Source organism: Diplotaxodon limnothrissa, linkage group LG12 (assembly GCF_057381915.1).
Source record: "Diplotaxodon limnothrissa isolate DT_005_m linkage group LG12, D_limnothrissa_male_GT1.1, whole genome shotgun sequence".
NCBI classification, from domain to species: Eukaryota; Metazoa; Chordata; class Actinopteri; order Cichliformes; family Cichlidae; genus Diplotaxodon; species Diplotaxodon limnothrissa.
In genome coordinates this window covers 11,947,241-11,972,426 of record NC_140607.1, presented here as the reverse complement: position 1 = coordinate 11,972,426, position 25,186 = coordinate 11,947,241, and the positions used below count along the sequence as shown (strand labels likewise).

Below are 25,186 nucleotides of genomic sequence, written 5' to 3'. Positions count from 1 at the left end.
TGAGAGAAGAAGAGGCAGCTGTGCAGCAAAGACAGAATAACTCCAGCTTTGTGTCTTTTTCATTCTAGCTGAAGTACGGGACAAACTGTTCCTTTTCAGCTCAATACGAAACGCGTAATATTTTTCTCTGAATACAAGACGATTCTGTTTTTTTAGGGGACTGTTGGCAACTCTAATAATTAACCTTATGAACAAATAAGTTCAACCTCAGTAACATCATAGCAACCACCCAGCTGTATAGAAAGTCCGTCATGCTAGCTAGTACCCAGTATGAAAAAGTCAGCATAACGAAATAAACTACACCTAAACTTGGTTTCTATCTGACCCAGGTAGACTGCAGGTCAACTTCTTACCTGAAGTTCAGTTCACCTGACACTCGGACCGGTGGCCGCCCCGGGTCTCTGCTCCTCCTGCCTCCCCTTTCCCTTATCCACCTGCTGGCCTCCACCACTTGCTAATGTTACTGAATCTGTGGAAGCTCCGCGATAGCCACGACACGAAGTAAAGACTAACAACCCTATCTAAATCCCAGTAACAATTAACGCGTTCCTGATTTTGGCATAATAACTAGTTACCGTGCTCGTTACCACAATAATAACGTAGTTACTGTAACGCGATACTTAATAACGCGTTAGTCCCTACACTGTTACACACACACAGCAGAACACTCTCTGACTAGTCTAATTGTATTCTGTTAGATTTCTTTGAAAAAAATTTAAACCTGTTATCTGAGTGAAATTTAGGTAGTCAGAATCAGAAAGGGGTTTATTGCCAAATGTTGAGCAGGTTTACAACATTAGGAAATTGCTGCGGTGCTTCAGTGCAAACATAGTGTCATAAATAGCACTTAAATAGTGTCATAAATAGCACTTAAATAGACATGAAAAAATAAAAGTAGGGATAAGAATTAAAAGTGCTACGTAGAAAGATATATACATGAGTGCAGGTGGTGATCAGTGCCAAACATGGAATGATGCAGTGACACAGCGTAGGGTCATGTGTTAGTGGTGGGAACAGTCATATGGTTATTGTTCATGTGTCCAACAGCAGAGGGGAAGAAACTGTTCTTATGGCGAGAGGTTCTGGTGCGAATGGACCGGAGCCTCCTGCCTGAGGGGAGCAGGTCAAACAGACTGTGTCCAGGGTGAGAAGGGTCAGCTGAGATCCGAGCTGCACGCCGCAATGTCCTGGAGGTGTACAGGTCCTGCAGAGAAGGGAGTCTGCAGCCAATCACCTTCTCAGCAGAGCGCACAACACGCTGCAGTCTCTGTTTGTCCCTGATAGTGGCTCCAGCGTACCACACGGTGATGGAGGAGGTGAGGATGGACTCGATGATTGCAGTGTAGAACTGCATCATCGTCCGTGTTGGCAGGTTGAATTTCTTCAGCTGCCTCAGGAAGTACATCCTCTGCTGGGCTTTCTTGATGACGGAGGTGATGGTGGGCTCCCACTTCAGGTCCTGGGTGATGGTGGTACCCAGGAAGCGGAATGAGTCCACAGAGGTGATGGGGGTGTCAGTCAGGATGATGGGGGGGAGTGGGGCTGTGTGCTTCCTGAAGTCCACAATAATCTCCACTGTCTTCTGGGCATTCAGCACCAGGTTGTTGTGGCTGCACCAGGACACCAGACGTTCAACCTCCCTCCTGTAGGCAGACTCATCCCCGTCAGAGATGAGCCCAATAACGGTGGTGTCATCTGCAAACTTGATTAGCTTGACAGACTGGTGGGTGGAGGTGCAGCAGTTGGTGTACAGGGAGAAGAGCAGAGGAGAAAGAACACAGCCCTGAGGGGAGCCGGTGCTGATGGTCTGGGAGTCCGAGACATTCTTTCCCAGCCTCACATGCTGCTTCCTGTCCGTCAGGAAGTCAGTGATCCACCGGCAGATGGGATCAGGCACATTCATCTGGGAAAGCTTGTCTCGGAGATGGTCTGGAAGGATGGTGTTGAAGGCAGAGCTGAAGTCCACAAACAGGATCCTGGCGTAGGTTCCTGGGGAGTCCAGATGCTGCAGGATGAAGTGTAGGGCCATGTTGATGGCGTCGTCTACAGACCTGTTGGCTCTATATGCAAACTGCAGGGGGTCCAGGAGGGGGGCCGTGAGGGTCCTGAGATGGGAGAGAACTAGGCGCTCAAAAGACTTCATGACCACAGATGTCAGAGCCACGGGTCTGTAGTCATTTAGTCCAGTGATCCTAGGTTTCTTGGGGACAGGGATTATGGTGGAGGACTTGAAGCAGGCAGGCACATGACATGCCTGCAGTGAGGAGTTGAAAATGCCAGAAAACACTGGGGCCAGCTCGTTTGCACAATGTCTGAGGGTGGCAGGAGACACGCCGTCTGGGCCGGGAGCTTTCCGAGCATTCAGGTTCTTAAACTGCTTCCTCACATCTGCTTCATGAATATGAAGAGTTGTGGTGGGAGGAGGTGGTGTGAAATCCTCTTTTGTGTGGGGTGAGGAGGGGGGTGTTGTAGGTGAACAGTTTGAAGGTGGTGATGGCTCTATGGAGGGGGGAGAGGTGGGGGAATTAGTGTCCAAAGTGCCTCTATTGTTGGGGCCGTTGGAGGTGTGAAGGCTGCCTGATGGCTCGTCAAAACGGCAGTAGAAGTCGTTAAGGGTGTTGGCTAAGAGCAAGTCATCAGTGGAGTGGGGGGGTTTTAGGCTTGTAGTTTGTGATATTCCTAAAACCTTTCCACACAGAGGCCGAGTCATTCTCTGAGATCTGCTGCTGCATCTTCTCAGAGTGCTGATGTTTAGCAATGTCCACTTCTTTAGTGAACCTGTACTTGGCCTCTCTGTAGCAGTCCCTGTCTCCGCTTCTGAACGCCTTTCTCTTTTCCAGCCACAGCTTTTTGAGTTTAGGAGTAAACCAGGGTTTGTCATTGTTATAACTCACCCTGGTGCGTGATGGCACAATGCTGTCCTCACAGAAGTGGATATAGGAGGTGACAGTGTCCGTAAACTCGTCCAAGCTGTTAGAAGCAGCCTTCATTGTGTCCCAGTCTGTAGACTCCAAACACGTGCGAAGCTCCTCCACAGCCTCGTTGCTCCACAGTTTTTTAGTCCTCACGACAGGTTTGGAGAGCTTCAGCCTCTGTCTGTACGCGGGGATTAGGTGGATCATGACGTGGTCAGAAAGTCCGAGTGAAGCGCGGGGCACCGCGCGATAGGCCCCGCTGATCGTGCTGTAACAGTGGTCTAATGTCCTCTCCTCTCTGGTCGGGCATTTAATATACTGCTTGTATTTGGGAAGCTCATTATGGAACGCCAGGACTGCCATAATGAATTAAATACACCATTAAATAATTAATTAAATGTGTCAATAATTAATTAAAATTGGAATTAATTAATTAAATAAATAGTTATGACACATGTAATTAATTAATTATTGACACATTTAATTAATTATTTATGTATTTCACATTTTAATTAATTATTGACACATTTAATTAATTAATTATTGACACATTTAATTAATTATTCATGTATTTCACATTTTAATTAATTATTGACACATTTAATTAATTATTGACACATTTAATTAATTATTTAATGATATATTTATTTATTTCATTTTGGCAGTCCTGGCGCCTGGCTCTCATCATGAAATAATTTTATCTGTCAGCCTCACCCATCAAACTCAGGGGGCGGGGTTAACGCTGCCCATGCAGCTTCTCTAACATTTGATTGGTTGCCGTGCAAAGTAAGTCAAAACAGGTCGATCCTAGAAAATCGATTGCTTGTGTAGACTTGGGGCAGCCAGGTATCCCAGAATGCAGATCAAATCACAGGCAGCAATGGTGGTGGTGTAGTTTTAAAATACCCCGTTTTTCTGTCACCAGCTACACTTTTAACAGTGTTTTAGCCGCGAATGTCGCAACGTATGTCTGGTCAGGTTGTCAACATAGAACATGTTTGCAAAAGTGCTCAGATGTTTTCAGAGATTTCACTAGCTCTGCTAACAATTAGCATGCAGAGTGCACCGAGGGGGTACGTTAACCGGTTTGTTTACATATTCCACTCTCCGTGTTCCACATGTTGCATTCGCAGATTCTCATTTTCACCGAACGATCGTCTCTTTCCGCCTGGTCTTGTGTCTCTGTGCTTCTGTAACATAAAGAACGAGCTGACATTTTTCTCACGAAACCAGCGATCAGCTTAACAGACCCTCAGTTTACCTGCATGCATCCTCCTCCTCATCTGTCAGCTGTTTAACACCTGCTGCTAATTCAAGAAACACGCCTACGTTACCTGGTGATAGTCACAGTTTAACTGGGCAGCCGGTGCTCGATATAAAGCAATGTCAGCGCATTTTTCTGCACAAGATAAGTAAATATAGTGTTTTCCCCGAGCGCAGAGCTGCTGGAGCTTGTTTCCTTACAGAGCACTTTATAGGCGAAGCAGCTTCATCAGCGGCTGATGTCCAATCACCGGCACACAGCTTTGAAACCTCAGCTGAGTTTTAGCTCTCAGTGGTTAAACGCTGGACTTCATTCACTCAGGTTCTGTCTGTCGGGTCACGTTTACTTCGCTGTTTTATTTACAACTGAGCAAATCGGTTTGGCTGAGGTTAAAGTTACGTTTCATAACTGCATAGTTTCACAGACGTTTAATGGTTCACTGGCACATGTGTTAGACTGAACTATCATCTAAATATCATCTGTTTTTTAATAGTTATTCAACTGTATTCTAAGCACCAGCTGTCTGTTAGAATGTGATTTTTTTTTTTCTCTCTCTGTTGGCAGACATATAAAAATGCGCAGGAAAATCTGACGTGCATGGCAAACCTCAGCGACGATATTTAGGGAGGAATAAACACACATCAAACATAAATGAACCATTTGTCTGTCTCCATAATTGAGAGCATTTTCTCTTCTTATGTCAACACTCTCTCTCTCTCTCTCTCTCTCTCTTTTTTTTTTTTGGCTTTTTCGGTCATGTTATGTTTACCTGTCAAAGGCTTGGTACAAACTATGAAACACATCGTGCAGACTTCTGGATGTTAGAAGAAAACTAATACTGCTCATGAATGAGACTAAAGGCAGGAAGGTGTCCTTTAAAACTAAACATGTTAATAGGACCTCCCTATTTATATCATAGTTTATGATATAGCACGTGTATTTCAGTAATAGCCTGCTGAGGCCACTATACGTGCTGGCCTCATATCAAATGTGAAGGCAGACTGAGTCTATGTTTGACGTTTTTTATATCTAATCTTCCTTTTCAAACATTTAAACAGCAGCGAGTCTGCAGCTGAGGGAATACAAATTCAAATTGTCGGAACAGGTTTGCTCGTTTCTTGGATTCATTTGGTGATTTATTAAATGTATAACTGTTATTCTAATCTGCTGCTGAGTCTCTTACACTTTTCTTTATGCTGTATATTTTCACGTCTCTGGAATAGTTGGCAGTTAGATAGTCAGCTGGGAAACTTTGTGTTAACTCATGGAGCTGAGGATATCGTGGATATGCTGACCTCGCTGCGTGGTGTACAGAGCGAGGTCAGCATGATTAATATTCACAATAAAAATATTAGCCGAACATCATGAAGTCTGTATGTGTTTCATAGTGTCGAACAACCTTTGTACAGTTAAAGCCAGCAGTTACTACATGACGGAAACACCAACGTTATCTCTTTTATGTGTTTATACACAGGTCACGCTGATTACTGAACAAAAACCCAAAGATCAGATGTTAAACAGATTTATTTGCTCTCTCTCCTCCTTAAACATGTTTTTAATGTTAGTTATAATTCAGAATTGGCGACTGAAACACGTAGGACACATAAGAACATCAGGAAATAAAACACCGATAAATATAACCTCAGTAAAAGAAGTCAGCGGGGGTTACTACAGCTGTGTACCGGGGCCTGCGCTTTGTCGGTGGGATTGCTTGCGAGGCGAGCGGGTCTATCCCACGCTTTGCCGTGAGACTGGGCAGACATCTCCGAAATCATCGAAACACTTTTGCAAAGAGGCTGTATCTTGACAAACCGACCAGACACATGAAGATTAAACCACTACATTCTCGGCTAAAAAAATATTAAAACGGTATTTGGTAACACACAAACAGGGTTTTTCAAAGCTCAGTTCTGTTAGCTTCCACATGCCGGTTGTTGTGTGCTAGAAACAATGGCCACCAGGCCAAAGCAATGGTTTTGACTCGATCAGCGTTAACCCCGCCCCCTTTGATGGGTGAGGCTGACAGATAAAATTATTTCATGATGAGAGCCAGGCGCCAGGACTGCCAAAATGAAATAAATAAATATATCATTAAATAATTAATTAAATGTGTCAATAATTAATTAAATGTGTCAATAATTAATTAAAATGTGAAATACATAATTAATTAAATGTGTCAATAATTAATTAATTAAATGTGTCAATAATTAATTAATTACATGTGTCATAACTATTTATTTAATTAATTAATTCCAATTTTAATTAATTATTGCCACATTTAATTAATTATTTAATGGTGTATTTAATTAATTCATTATGGCAGTCCTGGCGTTCCATAGCTCATGGCTCAGATTGGCTTTGTTAAAGTCCCCAAGAGCAATGACATCGTCATACTGACATATGACGATGTCATAGTCACAAGATATCGTGGAAATACTGGCCTTTCTTTGTGCCCCCCCCCCCCCCCCCCCCCCCCCCCCATTAGAACTCTTTTTCTTTTTAGTATGCTATTGTGCTGAATGCTTACACATTGAAAAAAGGGGGAAAGAATCTGGTACAAAAAGTCCTGACCAGACCTGTTTACAAAAAAAAAATCTGGGCAGTTCACAGTTAAGTTAGGACTTGGATATTTTTTGAAAACAAAGACATTTTTTGACATATTGTATTGACCTCTACAAATTCTTCCTTTAAAAAAAGCATTAACCGAGACTGTGCAAGAAGCTTGTTGATTTCTAATAAAAGTGTCTGGTCACCACAAAAAGTGGAGATTAAATGTTTGTTTCTTACTTCATATTTTTATTTTTGGTATCTTCTGGAATACCTTTTTGAGATTCTTTATCTTAAAGTGGGTCTGGTTTTAGCCCCTCTTTCTTCAAGCCACCGTTTTTCTGTTTTGCCTCATACAAACAGAGGGTTTGAAGCAGCTTGGTGGGCTTAGCTAGTTGTGTCTTCCAGATTAAAAAAAAAAATTAAGGATATCAGCTACGTCTAACAGACTTTTATCAGTTGTGGGCGTTACTTGGAGACCTATTATTATTATTATTATTATTATTATTATTATTAGAACTAAGACACAGTGACATGCCTTGATGGAACTCTGTATCCAAAAAAGTGTTTTCCTCCTGAGGTCACAGTTCAGAAATTCACATACTCAAAATAGTAGCTTCTTTTTCACTTGCATGTCTTGCTGGAAGCCTTTCTTTCTGCTACCCCTGGGGATTAGTCAGCGCAAATGGCGACTTCAGTAAAGTCTTTGCGAGTGCTTGTCGAGATGTTTTAGAGCACTGTTGCCGAGGGTAGAGGTATGTCATGTCTGATGCTTACATCTTACACCTGTCACTGTCATTTTAGGAAGAGAATGTCTGCCTACACTGGGCCGCTCTATCAGGCTGCGATGACATTGCCCAGGCTCTGCTAGAGGCTCGATGCGACCTAAATGCTGTGAATGTTCATGGTGATACACCACTTCATGTCGCTGCCAGAGAGAACCACCTGGAGTGCATATTGTGAGTGTGAAGTCTGAGAGGTCACAGAGGTCACTCAGTTTCTTCACATCAGATGATGATGCTGATTTTGAGGAAACTTTTTTTTTTTTGGGTTTATGTCTGTAATGAGAGAAGAGAGTATTATTGGAAACAAACAAATACAGCTATTCAGCTATTTAGTCACTGCATTTCTTGTATTTGTTTGCTTCCTGGTTTCAACCACAAACAGATTATTTAAACATTTTGTTCCTTATACACAGTGTTCAAATGTTTTCTCTGCAGCTGTAGAAAGCCTTATCTATAAAATGCAGTCTGCTTCTCCTGAAAGTGTATTAATATGCAAGAGTTCTAGAACAAATAGTACGTGGGTTTGCATTCTGGGAAATCAGCGCTCAACTGATAAAACCAAATGAAGCCGTTAATTTCTGAGGCAAACTGATATTAATCAGATGGTTTGATACCTGGCTCCTCCAGTGCACGTGTCCTTGTGTCCTTGCTCAAGGTACAGAGTTGCATATGTCCATCAAGTGTGTGGGCGAATGTTAGAAAGTGCTTAGGCACAGATAAAAATGCTCTATAGCTGTGTGTGTAATTAGGTAAATGAGATTTAGAAACGATTTTGACTGCTCAAATTGAGCAGCGACAGTGCATACCAGTCTATCTCAGTGCTTGTCACCTTCACTCTGTTTTTTTAGATGACCATAAGTCTTAACTTAAACATTTTCCACGCGCAGGTTGTTTCTGTCTCGTGGAGCTGATGTCAGTCAAAGGAACAGGGATGGAGAAACAGCTCTGGACTGCTGTGCTTCCGGTTCCAAAGTGTGGACAGCCCTTAATACCAACAAGAAGCTGACTGATGCCAGGAGAGGAAGGGAAGGCCGTGGAGAGAGAGTGCTCAGCAGGTAGTGCTGCACTTTGTCCTGTTCTTTTGTTGGCTGATGAATTTCTGCTTTCTCAAAATCTGCCATTCCTCAAAAAGGAAAACTAAAAACTTGTAGACTTTTTTTGTTTCTTTGTTTTGTTTTTGTTTTCCTTTTCTGTCTGTTAGGGACATTTCTCGGGGGTATGAGGCAGTGCCTATCACCTGTGTTAATGCTGTGGACAGTGAGCCATTGCCTGAAAACTTTAAATATATACCAGACAGCTGTGTCACCTCCCCGCTGAACATAGACAAAGATATCACTCACTTACAGGTAAGTGAGTGATGACAGGTAAGGTGTAAATTACACATTTATTGCAGCAGTCCAGAGAAGGCACTAGTGCTCTGAAGAAGTTTGCAGTCATTATGCAGAAAATGACTAGCATTGTAAGAGAATAGGTACATGGCCAGCTTCTAACGGCTCACTGATTGTGTCACTCAGCACTGCACCTGCACAGATGACTGCTCATCTAGCACCTGCATATGTGGCCAGCTCAGCTTGCGTTGTTGGTATGACAGTGTAAGTAGAACCTGTGTACCTACTGAAATGATTTCACGTGACACCCACATTTCCTCATTTTAAATAAGAATGTGTTCTTAACGACTTGTTTAATAAAGCTTACATTTGCCCCCTTCACTGCTGGGGTCTAAACTGGTTTTACATTACAGTACGGCCTGGCCCACTTATATTTTGTTTATCTCTTCAATGTAATGTTTCTTCACGTTCTGTTGACTAAAATTACCAACAGATGCTCTGAAGAGAATCTGTTTTTATTCCCAATGACTATTTATCTCATGGTGTATGTGATTGCAGGAGGGTCGACTACCAATGGACTTCTGCCAGCGGGAGCCCCCGGTGCTGTTTGAATGTAACCATGCATGTTCCTGCTGGAGGACCTGCAGGAACCGTGTGGTCCAGAATGGACTAAGGTAAAGTGCTGCTGTTTGGTAATCTACTTTTAAAGCTGTGAAGAAAGTGAGCCTCATAACAAAGATCAGCTTAAAGGATCCGCTTTGATCACATGGATGAGTTTTTGCAAAGAAGATGCTCAATGATAAATTCTGTCAATGGGTCCTGAATAGCATTGGGAATCGAGAACTTAAGGTTATGTATATAACCCCGGTTCTCTGAGTAGCATGAGTGAGTGTCTCACTATGGGGAACGCCTCCTGCGTGACCTCATCAGAAGCTCAAATACCATTACGCCAGCCCTTACAGGCTGGCTAGGTGACGCCCATGTCAGGAGGGGCCAGTGCCTCCCTATATAATAGGCTGACATAGCGTCAGATGTCATTCAAAACAAGCCCACCTCTTCCTCGCTTCCATAGCAAGGAGGGCGGTCTGGTGAGACACTCACTCATGCTACTCAGAGAACCGGGGTTATATACATAACCTTAAGTTCTCTTTCATAGCATTCGTTTCGTGTCTCACTATGGGAGAAATACTGACTCCCGGATTGCCAGACATGCCTGTTAAGAAGACAACTGTCCCCAACAGCACTTCACAGGGGAGAGGCCCCCACCCGGGAAGAACCTGCACTGAGAACTGAATGTGCTAGGTTAGGTGCTGTCACATCTAACCTGTAAAACCTAGCAAATGTATGAGGTGAGGTCCAGCATGCAGCTGCACACACCTCCTGAATAGAAACTCCCCTAAAGAGAGCCCATGAGGTCGCCAGACCTCTAGTGGAATGCGCACGTAAGCCAGCAGGGGGCTGAAGGCCCCTGCTAGTATAGGCCAAGGCAATTGCCCCTACTATCCAATGGGAGAGGGGCTGTTTAGACACAGGCTTTCCCATATGTGGTTTAGCCCAGGACACGAACAGCTGGTCACTTTGTCTGACACTCTGGGTTCGGTCCATGTAAATGCGCAGAGCACGGACTGGACACAAGGTATGCAGCCACTGAGGAGAAAGGCGGTGGGCAAAAGGCCGGCAGTTCTATAGGGGAACATGTGCCGACAACCTTCGGGACAAAGGCAGGGTTGAGCCGCATACAGACCCTCGTATTATCCGAGGAGAACTGAATGCATGACTGATGCACTGAGAGAGCGTGTATCTCTCCCACACGTTTAGCAGAAGCTAAAGCAATTAAAAGAGCCGTCTTCAAGGACAGAAATTTCAACTCAACCTGTTCCAGGGGTTCGAATGGGCAACAGGAGAGCGCAGCCAATACTGTGGGAAGGTCCCACGATGGAGCCAATGGCCTAGACGTAGGCAATTTACGCCGTGCACCCTTCATGAAACGGCATATTAAGGGATGCTGGCCAACAGTCTTAACCTCAAAACCAATATGGCAGGCTGAAATTGCTGCCAAATACACCTTGATGGTGGAGAAGGCTTTACCCTTATCAATCAGGGCCTGAAGAAATGACAGAATCACAGCCACAGAGCACTGAAAAGGGATGGCCTGTGATTCTAAGCACCAGCTTTCAAACACACGCCACTTATGCTCATATAGCGTCCGAGTAGACGATGCTCTAGAACACTGAATAGTGTCGTTAACACTATGAGGGAGCCCCACCGTGTTCAGGTTAAACCACTCACGGGCCAAGCCCACAGAGCCAGCCTCTCTGGGTGGGGGTGGAATATTTCCCCCCGTGCCTGAGACAGGAGGTCTCTGCGTAGTGGTAACAGCCAAGGTGGGCCGCACAGCTGCTGAAAAATCTCCGCCAGCCAGTGTTTCCCTGGCCAGTGCGGGGCTATCAGGATCATATAGTGACTTCTCTCCCTCACTCTGGCCAGAGTTGGAGAAATGAGGGCCACTGGGGGAAAAGCATAGAGGAGGGTTCTCGGCCGCTCGTGAGCTAGAGCATTCACCCCGAGTGGAGCTCTCTGATCGTTCAGCGAGTAAAACAGGGGACACTGAGCATTCTCCCTGGATGCATAAACGTCCACAGTCGCCAGACCGAATTGCAGCCAGATCTGCTTCACCACCTCCGGGTGAAGCTTCCAGTCCCCATACAGCGGGTTGCCCCTGGAGAGAAGATCTGCTCCAAAGTTCAAGATCCCCGGCACGTGAGTTGCTCTCAGTGACAGCAGGTGAACACTTCTCCAGACTATCAGTCTGTGTGCCAGCGTGTGTAACTTGGGGGACCCCTGTATGAGAGCATTTGTGTGACAAGTCGCTCCCTGGCGGGTTGGGGCTGTCACCAGCCAATCGTCGATGTACGTGGCCACCCAAATGCCCTTTTTCCTGAGCGGGGCCACTGCTGCCTCGGTGCATTTCACAAACACCCTTGGGCTCAGTGAGAGACCAAAAGGCAGGACTACAAACTCGTATGCCATCCCCTGGAAAGCAAATCTCAGATACTTTCGGTGTGGGGGATATATGGGGATGTGGAAATAAGCATCCCTCAGGTCGATTGATGTGAACCAGTCGCCCGCTCGTACAAACCGTAGCAGCGAGGCGTGCGTCAACATCCTGAACTTGTATGTCCTCAAATGCCGGTTCAGGGCACGGAGATCCAGAATGGCTCTCATCCCCCTCCCCCCTTTCTTTGGCACAAGGAAATACCCTGAATAAAATCTGCTGTGCATTTCCTTGGGAGGGACAATTCTTATAGCTCCTTTGTCTCTCAAGGTGGAAATTTCCTCCAAGAGAAAACTGGCAGACTCGCCCGGAGCACGAGAGTAAACAATGTCTTTGAATTGTGGTGGAGCGACACTGAATTGCAACCTGTAGCCCTTTTTCAATGTCCTCAGCACCCATGCTGACTGAGTGCAGGTGGCCCAGCTCTTCATGTGGAGAGACAGAGCGCTCACTGGCCACTTCACCGAATATGGCGTTTTGGCGCCCCCTTGTGGTCGCAGCGCGAAACATACGCCATTTCGGCGTCCCGTCACCTCTGTCACAGGCGAGCGAGTTGACGGGCTCATCTGTATCATCACAGCCGTGGAAACGCGAGTCTCCACGGGCTGCGTTATGGCAGACGGTGCTCCGTTTTTCAGCATGTTTGATTTTCTCATGTGTTTTGCAACACTCGACAGCGCCCTCGGCAAACTGCCTGGATGCGCGTGTCGGGGCTTTTTTAATACAGAATGCATGAGAGAAGTGCTCGTGAAACAACACTGCGAACTTTGGCTCTCTTTCCCTCTGGCGGGTCCGGTGACAGGAACGCCGGCCCGAGTCAAGCACTCTGTGTGGAACATGTCCCGTTGAACTTGCTCTGGAATGGAGCTGGGAGGCGGGAGGGTGGCCCATGAAGGGGGGAAACTGGGTTCGCTCCCGCCTAGAGGAGAGGCTGTCAGGCCGGCCGCTTCTTCCTCCTCATGATCGCGGCAGCGGGGGGAGGAGGAGGGGCCGCTTGAGGTCTGGCCTGGGGAGACTGCTTCCGAGTTCTTAGGGGCCCCGGCAGCCTGGGGGGCTGCTTGCGTCTTAGGCACTTTGGGAATCCTGAAAGCGGGGACCGGGCGAGACGCTGCCTGCGCGAATGACTGGCGCGGCGCTGCTGGGGTGGCGTGCTGGGCCCTCCTCGGCAGGCAGAGTTTCAGAGCCTCATCATCTCTCTTTTTCTCCTCACATCTCTTCTGCATGGATGTAACAGCCGCACCGAAGAGACCGTGAGGGACGACAGGGGTGTCGAGGAGTTCCTCTTTTTCCTTAGTCGTCAGGTTGGTGAGCCCGAGCCAGCGTGCTCGCTCCTGAAGAACCATGAGGCCCATGGCTCTCCCAGTAGCCTGTATGGCTACCTTGTGGAGGCGGAGGACGTGGTCAGTTATAACGCAGATTTCTTCCCACACTGTGGTATCTGTGTTAGCTGTCATGTCCTCTTCTAGCTCAGCTTGGTAAGCCATTAGCATAGAAGAGGCATTGTGGGCTCTTACTGACAGAGCCGCTGCCTTGTAGCACTTATCTGTAAGGCTAGACTGGAAGCGGTCTGTTTTGGAGGGGAGAGATGGGGCCGATGAGGACAGAGACGTCTTCGGGTGAAGATGGCTCGCCACCAACGGCTCCACTTGTGGCATCCGGCGGAGGCCGATAGACTCCATCCCCTCACAATCCAGCAGGGAGCTCCCCACGATGGGGTGTTTCTCGCTGCAAGGTTTTGCTTTCCACGTCACCGCTATCTCATCGAGTAGCTCAGGGAAAACAGGCAACACATGCTTCCCCGTCTTTTTCGCCTTCGGCAATTTCTTACCGTCAAAACGAGACTTTACAACCTCTGTTTGTATGGCGGGCCACGGGATGTTGAGCCTAGCGGCTGCGCGCTTGCACATGTCCTGCATGTCGAGATCCAGGGGGGACGGCGGTGTCGGTTTTTCAACCTCGCCGGTAGCCGAGGGCTTTGCAGCCCAGCTGATGCTAGCCAAGGAGGTGGAATCTTCCTCCTCGCCGTCGTCAGACAGCAGGAGCTCCGAGTCAGCCGACTCATCTCCGTCCTCGTTAGCATCTCCTCCCCAGGTGACTCCAGCATCGCGGAAAAACACACGATCTCCGTGTGCCTCCAGCCACGGGAAAGCGGTCGCGATGGGCTGAGGGTCTGCCTCTGCCCAGCTCGGCCCTGGCGTTGCGGCCAAATCATCGGGCATCTCAGTTTCTCCTTGCGCCGCAGCAGCCTCACACAGCAAAGGGTCGCCGCCCGACAGGTTAGCCTGGCGAGCTAGCCTGCGGCGGAGTAGTTTGCGTGGGAAAGCCGCGCAGTGGATACAGTCGTGTGCAGGTGTCAGGGCAGCCTGAGCGTGAGATAAGCCCAGGCATGCCGCACACACGGGGTGTGTATCCCAGGCAGAAATCTTCTTGCCGCAAGGACAAAGTTTTGCAACTTCGTTGGCCGTTGTAGCCATGGTTAGCTAGAGGGTTGCGCACGTTAGCGAGACTGACACTGAGTGCGGAGAATATTGCTATTCCTCGCTAACGTGGGTTGAAAAGTGTTGCTACTTTTCTACAGGTATTGCTACCTAATGTGTAAAACCGCTAGCGTCGAAGGGTATCGCTACCTGATGGTGAAGCTAGGGGTACCTTTATTAGCAAAGTGTTGCTACTTCGCTTTCGGAAAGTATTGCTACTTCCCTGGGTGAAAGTATTGCTACTTGGCACCAGCACTAGTCAGTCAAAGTCAAAGTCAAAGTCAACTTTATTGTCAATTCTGCCACATGTACAGGACATACAGAGAATAGAAACTTCGTTACTCTCAATCCCTAGATAAAATAGAAAATGAACATTTAAATATAAGAGTGATTAAAAATGCAAGTAAAATATTTTAAAGTAAAAAAAATTAAATAATATAATACAATTTTACATATAACAAGAAAGCTATACAATATACAATATAAGGGTAAATGACATTGAGTGCAAACCAGGCAGAGTAGTGCAAATAGGCAAATAGTGCAAATGGAGATTTGGTAATGTACGGTAAGAGATAGTGTAACACAAAGTCTTATGAGGTAATGGCAGTCCAATGCTCCACAAAGTGACTGGTAACTGGTGCAGGCCAGTGAGTGAGTCAGAGAGTGTGTGTGTGTGAGTGTGTGTGACAGAGTTCAGTGAGACCGTGGAGGAGAGAGGGGAGAGGGGGCAGAATCGGGAGGGAGTTAAGCTTCCTGACAGCCTGATGGATGAAGCTGTCCTTCAGCCTGCTGGTCCTGGCCTGGAGACTCCGCAGTCTCCTCCCCGACGGCAGCAGCTTGAAGAAGCTTTGCATTGGGTGCGTGGGATCAGCCGCTATGCAAAGGGCTTTTTTAGTGAGACGGGTGCTGTAAATGTCCTGGAGGGAGGGGAGAGAGACACCAATGATCCTCTCTGCAGCTCTCACTATGCGTTGGAGGGTTCTATAACAGGACGCATTGCAGGCTCCAAACCACACAGTGATGCAGCTCGACAGGATGCTCTCGATGGTGCCTCTGTAGAAAGTGTGCATGATGGGGGCTGGTGCTCCTGCTCTTCTTAGTTTGCGGAGAAAGAAGAGACGCTGCTGTGATTTCTTGGCCAGTGCTGTGGTGTTGTACGTCCAGGAGAGATCCTCTGTGATGTGCACACCCAAGAACTTGGTGCTGCTCACTCTCTCCACAGACGCTCCGTCAATGGTCAGAGGAGCATGTTGGGTGTGCATTCTCCTGAAGTCCACAACAATCTCCTTTGTCTTCTCCACATTCAGAGAGAGATTGTTGTCAGCACACCACGTGGCCAGGCGTCTCACCTCACTTCTGTAGTCGGTCTCATCCCTGTTGCTAATGAGACCCACCACCGTTGTGTCGTCCGCAAACTTGATGAAGAGGTTGGAGCTGTATGATGGAGTGCAGTCATGGGTCAGCAGAGTGAAGAGGAGGGGGCTCAGCACACATCCCTGCGGGGCCCCCGTGTTTAAAATGATGGTGCTGGATGTGTTACTGCTGACCCGTACTGTTTGAGGTCTTCCGGTGAGGAAATCCAACAGCCAGTTGCACAGTGAGGTGTTGAGCCCCAGCTGGACCAGTTTTTGAGTGAGCTGTTGGGGGATTATAGTGTTGAATGCTGAACTGAAATCTATGAACAGCATTCGAACATATGAGTCTTTTTTGTCCAGGTGTGTGAGTGCTGAGTGGAGTGCAGTGGAGATGGCATCATCGGTTGAGCGGTTGGGCCGATACGCAAACTGGAAGGGATCCAGGGAGGGGGGCAGGACAGTCTTGATGTGTTGCATGACTAGTCGTTCGAAGCACTTCATCAGGATGGGAGTAAGTGCAACAGGACGGTAGTCATTAAAGCAGGAGGGAGATGACTTTTTTGGAACCGGAATGATTGTGGTGGCTTTAAAACATGTGGGGACGACAGCCTGGATGAGTGATATGTTGAAGATGTCTGTGAAGACATCAGTGAGTTCCACTGCACAGTCTCTCAGTACACGACCAGGAATGTTGTCAGGACCCGGAGCTTTACGTGCATTGATCCTGCTGAGGGATCTCCTCACGCTGTCCGGGGACAGAGTCATCACCTGGTCACCAGGAGGGGGTGGGGTCTTCTGTGCAGTGGTGCTGTTTTGGACTTCAAAGCGAGCAAAGAAAGTGTTCAGCTCGTTCAGCAGGGGGATAGTGCTATCACAGGTCTGTGGTGGGGGCTTGTAATCTGTGATGGTCTGAATGCCCCGCCACAGGCTCCGTGAGTCTCTGCTGTCTTTGAAGTGATGCGATATTTTCCTGGAGTACTGTCTCTTAGCCTCTCTGATGCCACGGGAAAGGTTGGCCCTAGCTGTCCTCAGGCTTGCCTCGTCTCCATCTCTGAAGGCAACATTCCGAGCTTTCAGCAGCCTGTAGACCTCTCCTGTCATCCATGGTTTTTGATTGGCCCGGACAGTTATGGTTTTCGTGACTGTTACATCCTCAATACACTTGTTGATGTAGGCAGTAACAGTCTCTGCGTACTCCTGGAGGTCAGTGGTGTTGTTATAGGTGGCAGCCTGCTTAAACATGTTCCAGTCTGTGGTGTTGAAGCAGTCCTGTAAAGCCTCTGAAGACCCTTCTGGCCACACTTTTATCTGCTTACGAACCGGTTTGGTGACTTTAACGAGCGGTCTGTAGGCAGGCATTAGCATGACAGTGATATGGTCTGAGGCGCCGAGGTGGGGGAGGGGAAAAGCTTTGTAAGCTCCTCTCTCGGTGGTGTAAACAAAGTCCAGTGTGTTATTTCCCCTTGTTGGAAAGTCAATGTGTTGTTGTATTTTTGGAAACACGCACTTTAAGTCTGCATGATTGAAATCCCCAGCCAGGATGAGAAAAGCATCAGGATGGGCTGTCTGCTGCTCACTGATGTGCTGGTACAGTTCATTCAGTGCCTCATTCCTGTTGTTGACATTGGAGGAGGGAGGAATGTACACAGCGCACAGTAGTATGGCTGTATATTCCCTCGGTAGATAGAATGGCCGGCACTTAATGACCATTAACTCCAGCACTGGTGAGCAGTGTTTGCAGACCGCAACAGCATCGCGACACCAGGCATCATTGATGTAAACACAAAGTCCTCCCCCGCGGGTCTTACCTCCCGCGACGATGACTCTGTCAGCACGGTAGCATGTTAGCTGGTCGAGCTGAATGGCGCGGTCCGGGACACTGTCGCTGAGCCATGTTTCCGTGAACACAAAAGCACAGCAGTCCTTTACATTCCTTTGAGATGAACGTAGCAGTCGGATGTCGTCCAGTTTATTTTCTAGCGAGCGTACGTTGGCCAGAACGATAGAGGGGATGGCGGGTTTGTGTGGGCTAGCCGCTAGCCTAGCTCGGATGCCACCGCGCTTACCCCTCTTCTTCTTCCTCTCACACCGCTTGAGGCGCATCCATTGTGGGCGAAGTGCGGGAGTGGGGGTCGGTGATTTAGTAGGCCTTCGGAGCAGACCCAGATCTTTCAGCTTCTCGGTGTCCACAGAGTTTAACTTAAAAAGTTTGTTTCTGCCGATGTCGAGAAGAAGTGTTCGGGCATATCCTCGCTTGCACACAGATAGACGCGACAAAGTCTTACAAAAACACTGCAACTTACAGGACGAAAAACACGAAAAAGTAGTTTGTTTGGGAGAGAGAGAAGCCGCTGCGTGTGCACGCGCCGCCATCTTGGAAGTAGAAAGTAGAAGTAGAAAGCTACAGAACAGTATTGCTACTGCTTGTATGCTAGTGGACAACTGAAAGGCTGGGAACAAAACGCCCGGCGACCGAGTTGTTCACTCGAATCTGTGGACAGTTTAGCTTTAGCACCCAATAGCACAGCTGTCTACAGGCTTCTGTGAGAAGCGAGAAGAGGTTTTTGAATGACATCTGACGCTATGTCAGCCTATTATATAGGGAGGCACTGGCCCCTCCTGACATGGGCGTCACCTAGCCAGCCTGTAAGGGCTGGCGTAATGGTATTTGAGCTTCTGATGAGGTCACGCAGGAGGCGTTCCCCATAGTGAGACACGAAACTAATGCTATGAAAGAGAACCAGTTCTTGTAGAAAACCAGTTCCCAGTAGACCAGTTTCTTAGAATTGTTAGTCTGCCTGCCTGTTGATCGCTTATCTTCAGGGTGCTGTAGTTAGCACTGTCACCTTACAGCAGGGAGGCTCTGAGCTTAAGCCTGCTTGTGACATTTCTTTGTGGTGCTTAGAGGTTCTCCCTACATGGGTTTTCTCCTGGTACTCCAGCAGATTGCTGTGCTTTTTCTGCCTAAGTGCTTTCTAGCTAGCACCCACATCAGAGAGTGACTTATTTTGCCCAAGGACTGGAACAGCAAAAGGATCAAACCACCAACCTGCCAATTAGTAGATGACATGCAGGCACCCCATTTAGAGCAATTTTTTCCTACTTCTTTATTTAGCACTTGCACTTTCTTTTTAAAGATTTAATGGGGCTCCAATTGTTACAGAGAACATACTCTGAATAGCTGTTTCTGCAGTTAGAATGAAGGATACGCATTTTTGAGAGAGATATTTTCAGCAATTAGGTAAAATGTGTTTTTCAGGCCCAAGACTAAAAATTAAGTGTCACTTTTACCTGTACCAGTTTACATACTCTTCAGAAATCCTTGCTCATTAGCTCAAAACTTGCTTTATGTTTGTGTTTCCTTGGAGAGTGCCTCTTGTTACTGCCTTGATTGAGGTTTCGTGCAAGTTCGGGTGATAATAAACTGCATCACATCAATCATGCCAGCTAGATGTGTATGCTGTGCGAACCATTAGGTGACAACCTACATGCCCGATACATTGCTGGCAGGCAGTGTTATCCTTGGCCAGAAAAGGGAGAACTCAGCTTGATGTGGAAGGAAAAGGACTCACTTTCTAAGATGTTTTCTGTCTTAATGTTCCTCTAAAGCACATGTGTCAAAATCAAGGCCCGCGGGCCACATCCGCCCCGGCGTACATTTATATCCGGCCGCGAGATCATTTTATATAGATGTATTATTATTGTTATGCATGGCCCGGCATATGAGCCGCTAATAATATACAAACTACAGATACCATAATGCAGTGCTGCAGCCTCCTTGCGGAACGCTAGGCTAACTGGGAACATTCCCGTCAGTGAAGTCAAACTTCTGTTATTGCGAAGGTAGGTGCTCACAATAGTGGAGAGAAAAGTTGATTCTGAAAGCAGAGCCTTTCAGCGCCAGTGGGTGACTGAATATATGTTTACAGACATTGCTGGTAAACCCGTGTGTGTTATTAGTGGAGCTAATGTGGCTGTAATTAAGGAATTTAATTTAAGACGGCACTACGAGACAAAACGTCAGGATAAGCTGAAAAACCTAAATGCAGATGAGAAACTACAGAAAGTAGAAGAGCTAAAGAAGAGTCTGACATTTCAGCAGACTTTTTTCACCGGAGCAAAATCACAAAGTGAAGCTGTTGTGAAAGCAAGTTTTACTGTAGCAGAGGAGACAGCCAAATCAGGCCGGTACCACTCTGAAGAGCTGCATGATGAAGGCGTGCGACGTCTTGTGTCCAGACAAAACGCAGATTTTGGCAAATGTGAGCCTGAGCAGAAATACGATTGCTGATCGGTAGGGATGGGTATTGATTTTTTTTTTTTTTTTTTTTTTTTTTTTTGCCTGTCCCGTTTGGCTCTTTTGCCATCAGAATTGTTGTCTAAAGGCAAAGAAAGATGCCCAACGGATTTACTTTACCAAATTGACCATCCCAGCCTTGCCATAATGGTCCATTTGATTCACCTTTTATTGTTTATTTTATTTTCACTTACTGACTATGGGACAGACTTGACTGGGGGAAAGAAGGGGAGAAAGAAAGAGGGAAAGAGAAACAGCTGAGAAGAGGGACGGGGGAGAAGGGCAAAAACCAAAAACCAACAGAATGAGCAGAAAAAGAAAAAAAAGAAGAAAAAAAGAAAAAAAATGCATATATCAATCACCTGGGTCACCTGCTGAGAAAGAAAAAAGAAAACAAGCAGAAGAGAACAAGAGTGATAGAATAAAAAACATCACAATGATATATGGGAATATGACAGTAAATACTAAATATTAAACATTATTGTGCAGCACATAAGATCAACAGAACACAGTGTGCTTTGAGGTAGGAGCCAAAAAGGGTGTAGTTTGTGGGTGTGATCACCCGTGTGTACACCTGTGAGCATGGACGCGCTTGTTTTTTGTTTTTTTAAAAGGTTCCTTCATGTAATGATCTGCTAGAGGGTGTGGGGGGGCCACAGCCCCGTCCTCCAGGGCATGAAGCAGGTATGGAGGAGATCAAAACTCCAGACATCCAGAGGCCCCCAGAACACAAGAGACCAAGGAAGACCAACAGAGGGGCAGCCGCGCCACTGTCCCAGAAAGAGCTGAGGAGAGTCCCAGATGAGGCCTCACTCAGCAGCCGCGGAGCAGAAACCAGGGGGAGTTGCAGTGACGCGCCCGTGAGCTCCGCCGGCAGCCAGCCGTGCCTGAGTGACCGAGCCCCAGGCCGAGAGGCCGGGGGCACCCCACCTCCGAAGTGGCCCGAGCAAGCCCCAGGCTCCAGGCCCCGATAAGCGGCTGCCAAGGAGTGAGCCGGTGTGTACCTGGACGCCCACCCCCGGACACAAAGAACCACCAACGCACCGATGTCTGAGGGAGTCCGCCACTGGCAGGGGAAGTGGTGGTAGGGGGAGATAGGCCTCCATACCTTGGAGGGCCTAAGATGTCCCCAGAGAGGTGGCGCCTGACACCCAACCTGACATATAGACACAGACATACAGGCACACACATATACAAACATCCATTCCCACCCTCATGCTCTCATATACACTTACTCCACACTCAACCAACGTGGAGACAGACATAAAGAGACGCTGTACACACAATCACACTCCCCAAGCGTACTCTAAGCCCCGGGTCTAGGTACCCTTGCCCCTGGAGGGGGGGAACTGCCCCCAGACCCAGGTGGTGTTACCCTTTTCCCTGCGGTGGGGGGAGGCAGACCGCCCCGACTCCGCAGCAGCAGGGAGGCCCCACACTCCAGACCGCAGTCGGACGGCCAACTCCTCCTCCTAGCCCCCCCGCTCCAGCAGGTCGCAGAGAATGGGGGTGAGAGAAGACTCCAAACCTCCCTCCACCCGCTCATTGTAGTGTTGATGCATGTGTGTTCTAAGGTGCATTTAAAACCCAGGAGGGCATGGTGCTACCTGCCAGATAGCAGCAGGTAAGCGCATGGTCCCTCCTGCTGGCCCTCAATGTCTACGTGTATTTAACATTGAGAGGTGGGCAACGACGCCAGGGGTGGGGTGTACACCCTGATGGTACTTTGGATTCCGTATATCGTGCCCACCCCCAAGATCCTATATGTATGTGTAATGAGAGTGTGAGTAATGTGAATGTCTAAGTTGTGGGATAAAATTGAGGCAGAGGCAGCCAGAAGGGGACAGGGGGGGGTGGCCTCCTCTGCACCCTGGTGACATACCCCTACTCCAAGGTCCTGCATGTGTGGGTGGTTGTGGTGGAGCGGGAAGAGGGAGGCAGCTGGAGATGGGGAGGGGCAAGTGACCCCTCCCTGGGGCCAGCTCCCCCGCTGACCCCAGTAGGCACCCCCATACCCCGCGACCCACCAGCAGCAGCGCCTCCCGGCCCCACAGAGCCCAGGACAGTCTACCCAACCCCACCACAGAGAAAACTGCACCCACCCCACCATCCATTCTTCTTCCAGACTACATAAGACAATAAACACCCAGGCTGAGATCTTCCTCCACCTCTCCTGTATCTCCCCCTCCTGTAGAGAGAGCCCCTGAGGAGAGGAAAGCTCCTGCAAGATGTGACAATCTTCCCCACCAGTTGAAGAGCCCCCCAGGTGGCTCGATGCACCGGCGGCACCCTGCTCCAGGGCTGGGCCCCCATGCACCCACCCACAACCCCGGCAACACACCAACCAGGACCCAAGCCCCCGAGGCCCGGCCCGGGCCCCAGCCCAGAGATGGGATGGGTATTGATAAGATTTTAACGATTCCGATTCCATTTTCGATTCTGTTTAACGATTTGATTCTTTATCGATTCTCTTATCGATTCTTATTTTTAAAAAAGGAGAACACTAAGGTCGATTAGCTTAGAACTTTGTTTTTTATCTTCTCTTTGAACAAGATAGAAATTTAGGAGTAACATGGCCTTACAAACCCAACAGTGAGATCTTAAGAGATCCAGCCTACGGCTCTTCAATGGGGTGTCACAGGGTCCCCAGGAAAAAAAATGTAAATGTAAAATAATAAAATAAATATTCTCCTGTAGCAATAACAAAGTGTAACATAAATTATTCTGTAGCAATTACACAAGAATATCCAGTAATGTCCCTGCCTACAATTAAACACATTCACTTACCAAAGTGAAATCGGGGCATCTGCTGTGGCAAATGGGTGCAAGCCTTTGACCACAAACTCAGTCACTGCTCGGTGACATTCGTCTATCCTGGCCTGAAAGGAGACGCTACCGGTAGACTGCAGTGAGAACTGCCAGCATATGAGACAGCCAGACTCTGTCTGTCTCTCTCGTCATGGTCACCTAAATGCACAGTAATGGCAGGTTTTGTAATAAGGCAGATCGCGCTAACATAATATGCACTGTTAGTTGATTATTTACCTGCCGCATTAACGGGAGAGGACGTGCAAGCGTTACCGCTGCTGCTCGGTTGAGATTCACGAGTCCGGAGCGGAATTAAAAACACGACATTCATTTAAGGTTATCACGTGTTTTGTGAGCAAATGCTTTTGCATATTCGTAGTGTTTCCTCCCTTAAATGAAATATCTACTTTGAAAGTATTGCAAGTTGCCCTGTTGTCATCCGTTCTCGTAAAGTATAACCAAGCTTTTGAGCATTTGAGCCGCTGGCGCCGTGTTTCCTGCCAGGTAAATGACGCTCCGCAACGTGGTGACGTCATTCGGGGCGACTGGAATCGATAAGGGAATCGTTTGCAAAAATGGCAAACGATTCCAAGGAATTGAAACAGTGGGAACCGGTTCTCAACAAGAACCGGGTTTCGATACCCATCCCTACTGATCGGGTTGGTGAGATGGCCACTGATTTAAGAACACAGTTGTGTGAAAGAAGCAAAAACTTTATTGCATACTCTCTTGCTGTGGATGAAAGTATAGACATGATGCACATTGCACAGCTGGCCATCTTCATCTGTGGAGTGGAAATATTGAACATTAAGTCGATGCACGGGACAATGACAGGAAAAGACATTTTTGAAAATGTATGTCAAAGTGTAACCAACATGAAACTGCCCTGGGACAAACTTGTTGGACTTGCAACAGATGGAGCGCTGGTGTTGTGCGGTGAAAAAAGCGGACTAGTCAGCAGGATGCGAATAAAGATGCAGGAGGAGAACTGTACCGGTGAGCTAACAGCATATCACGGCATCATACAGCAGGAAACGCTGTGTGGTAAAGTCCTAAAAATGGAGCATGTAATGACCACTGTAACGCAAACCGTGAATTTTATCGGAGCTAAAAGTTTAAATCCCCGTCAATTTCAGTCTTTTATGTGGGAAATAGATTCAGAGTTTGCCGACATTCCTTATCATACAGAGGTCCGTTGGCTGAGTTGGGATAAAAATTCTCAATAGTTTTTGAGCTCAGCAAGGAAATCTGTCAGTTCATGGACATGGCATGCATGATGCGGTGAAGGCATTTTAAGTGAAGCTGTCAAAAATGCACCAGTGCAACCTGCCTCACTTTCCCCGTTGCCGGGTAATGTTGAACCGAGTCAGCGGACTTTGCTGAACTGCAAAGACACACACACACACACATATATATATATATATATATATATATATATATATATATATATATATATATATATATATATATATGTGTGTATATATATATATATATATATATATATATATATATATATATATATATATATATATATTAGGGGTGCAACGATATTCGTATCGATATTGAACCGTTCGATACAGTGCTTTCGGTTCGGTACGCATATGTATCGAACAATACAACATTTGTAATTTATTTTATCAATTTTCCTTCTGACGATGCTGTCTGTGTTGAGCGCTCAGTGAATCTGCATTCGACTACTCCGCCTAGGCTCGACAGTGCAGCCTAGGCGGAGTAGTCGAATGCAGATTCACTGAGCGCTCAACACAGACAGCATAGTCAGAAGGAAGAGCGCAGGGCAAGCTAGCGAGACAGAAGTTAAGCTCTCCTTGTAACAGGCAAATTGAACCTCATTCAGATCTGGCGTTTGGAATTATTTTGGTTTTCATGTGACGTATGACCCTGAAGGTAAGCGAGTCATGGACTAAAGTAAAACAGTATGTTGGATGTGCCATGCAATGCTCAATTACATTGGTGTGAACTAGTGTGTTAGCGCAGTTAGCTCGTTAACGTGTTGGCCGTCTAGCCCCATGCACGGAGCGATCGGCGGTAGCTCGTTAACGGAGATTTGCCGTGTTGTGGCGTTAAGGTCATTTCAACGAGATTAACCTGAAAGCACTAGTGGGAACACAACGAATATGACTGCACATTTCAAATTCAAATTCAAATTCAAATTTTATTTGTCACGTACACAGTCATACACAGTACGATATGTAGTGAAATGCTTGGACAACTGCTCGTGACCTAAAGAAAACAAAAAAGGAAAGGCTATGAATAAGATAGGAAATAAATATGAAAAATTAAAAAGGGTAAATTTAACTAGGAAGGAATAAAATATAAATTAAGGTTAAAAATGAA

General features: G+C 47.1%; 1 protein-coding gene across 4 annotated transcripts in view; it reads left to right on the top strand.

Annotated features, from left to right (window-relative positions):
* Nucleotides 1–25,186, top strand: part of LOC146620905 (histone-lysine N-methyltransferase EHMT1-like) — a 74,297-nt gene that overhangs the window by 40,369 nt on the left and 8,742 nt on the right. For all 4 annotated transcript variants that reach the window (XM_085367124.1, XM_085367126.1, XM_085367125.1 and 1 more), the window contains exons 15-19: nt 7,531–7,685; nt 8,399–8,566; nt 8,713–8,857; nt 9,026–9,103; nt 9,398–9,513. In XM_085367124.1, the coding sequence (XP_085223250.1) occupies nt 7,531–7,685; nt 8,399–8,566; nt 8,713–8,857; nt 9,026–9,103; nt 9,398–9,513 (662 nt within the window). The remainder of the gene's footprint in view (nt 1–7,530; nt 7,686–8,398; nt 8,567–8,712; nt 8,858–9,025; nt 9,104–9,397; nt 9,514–25,186) is intronic.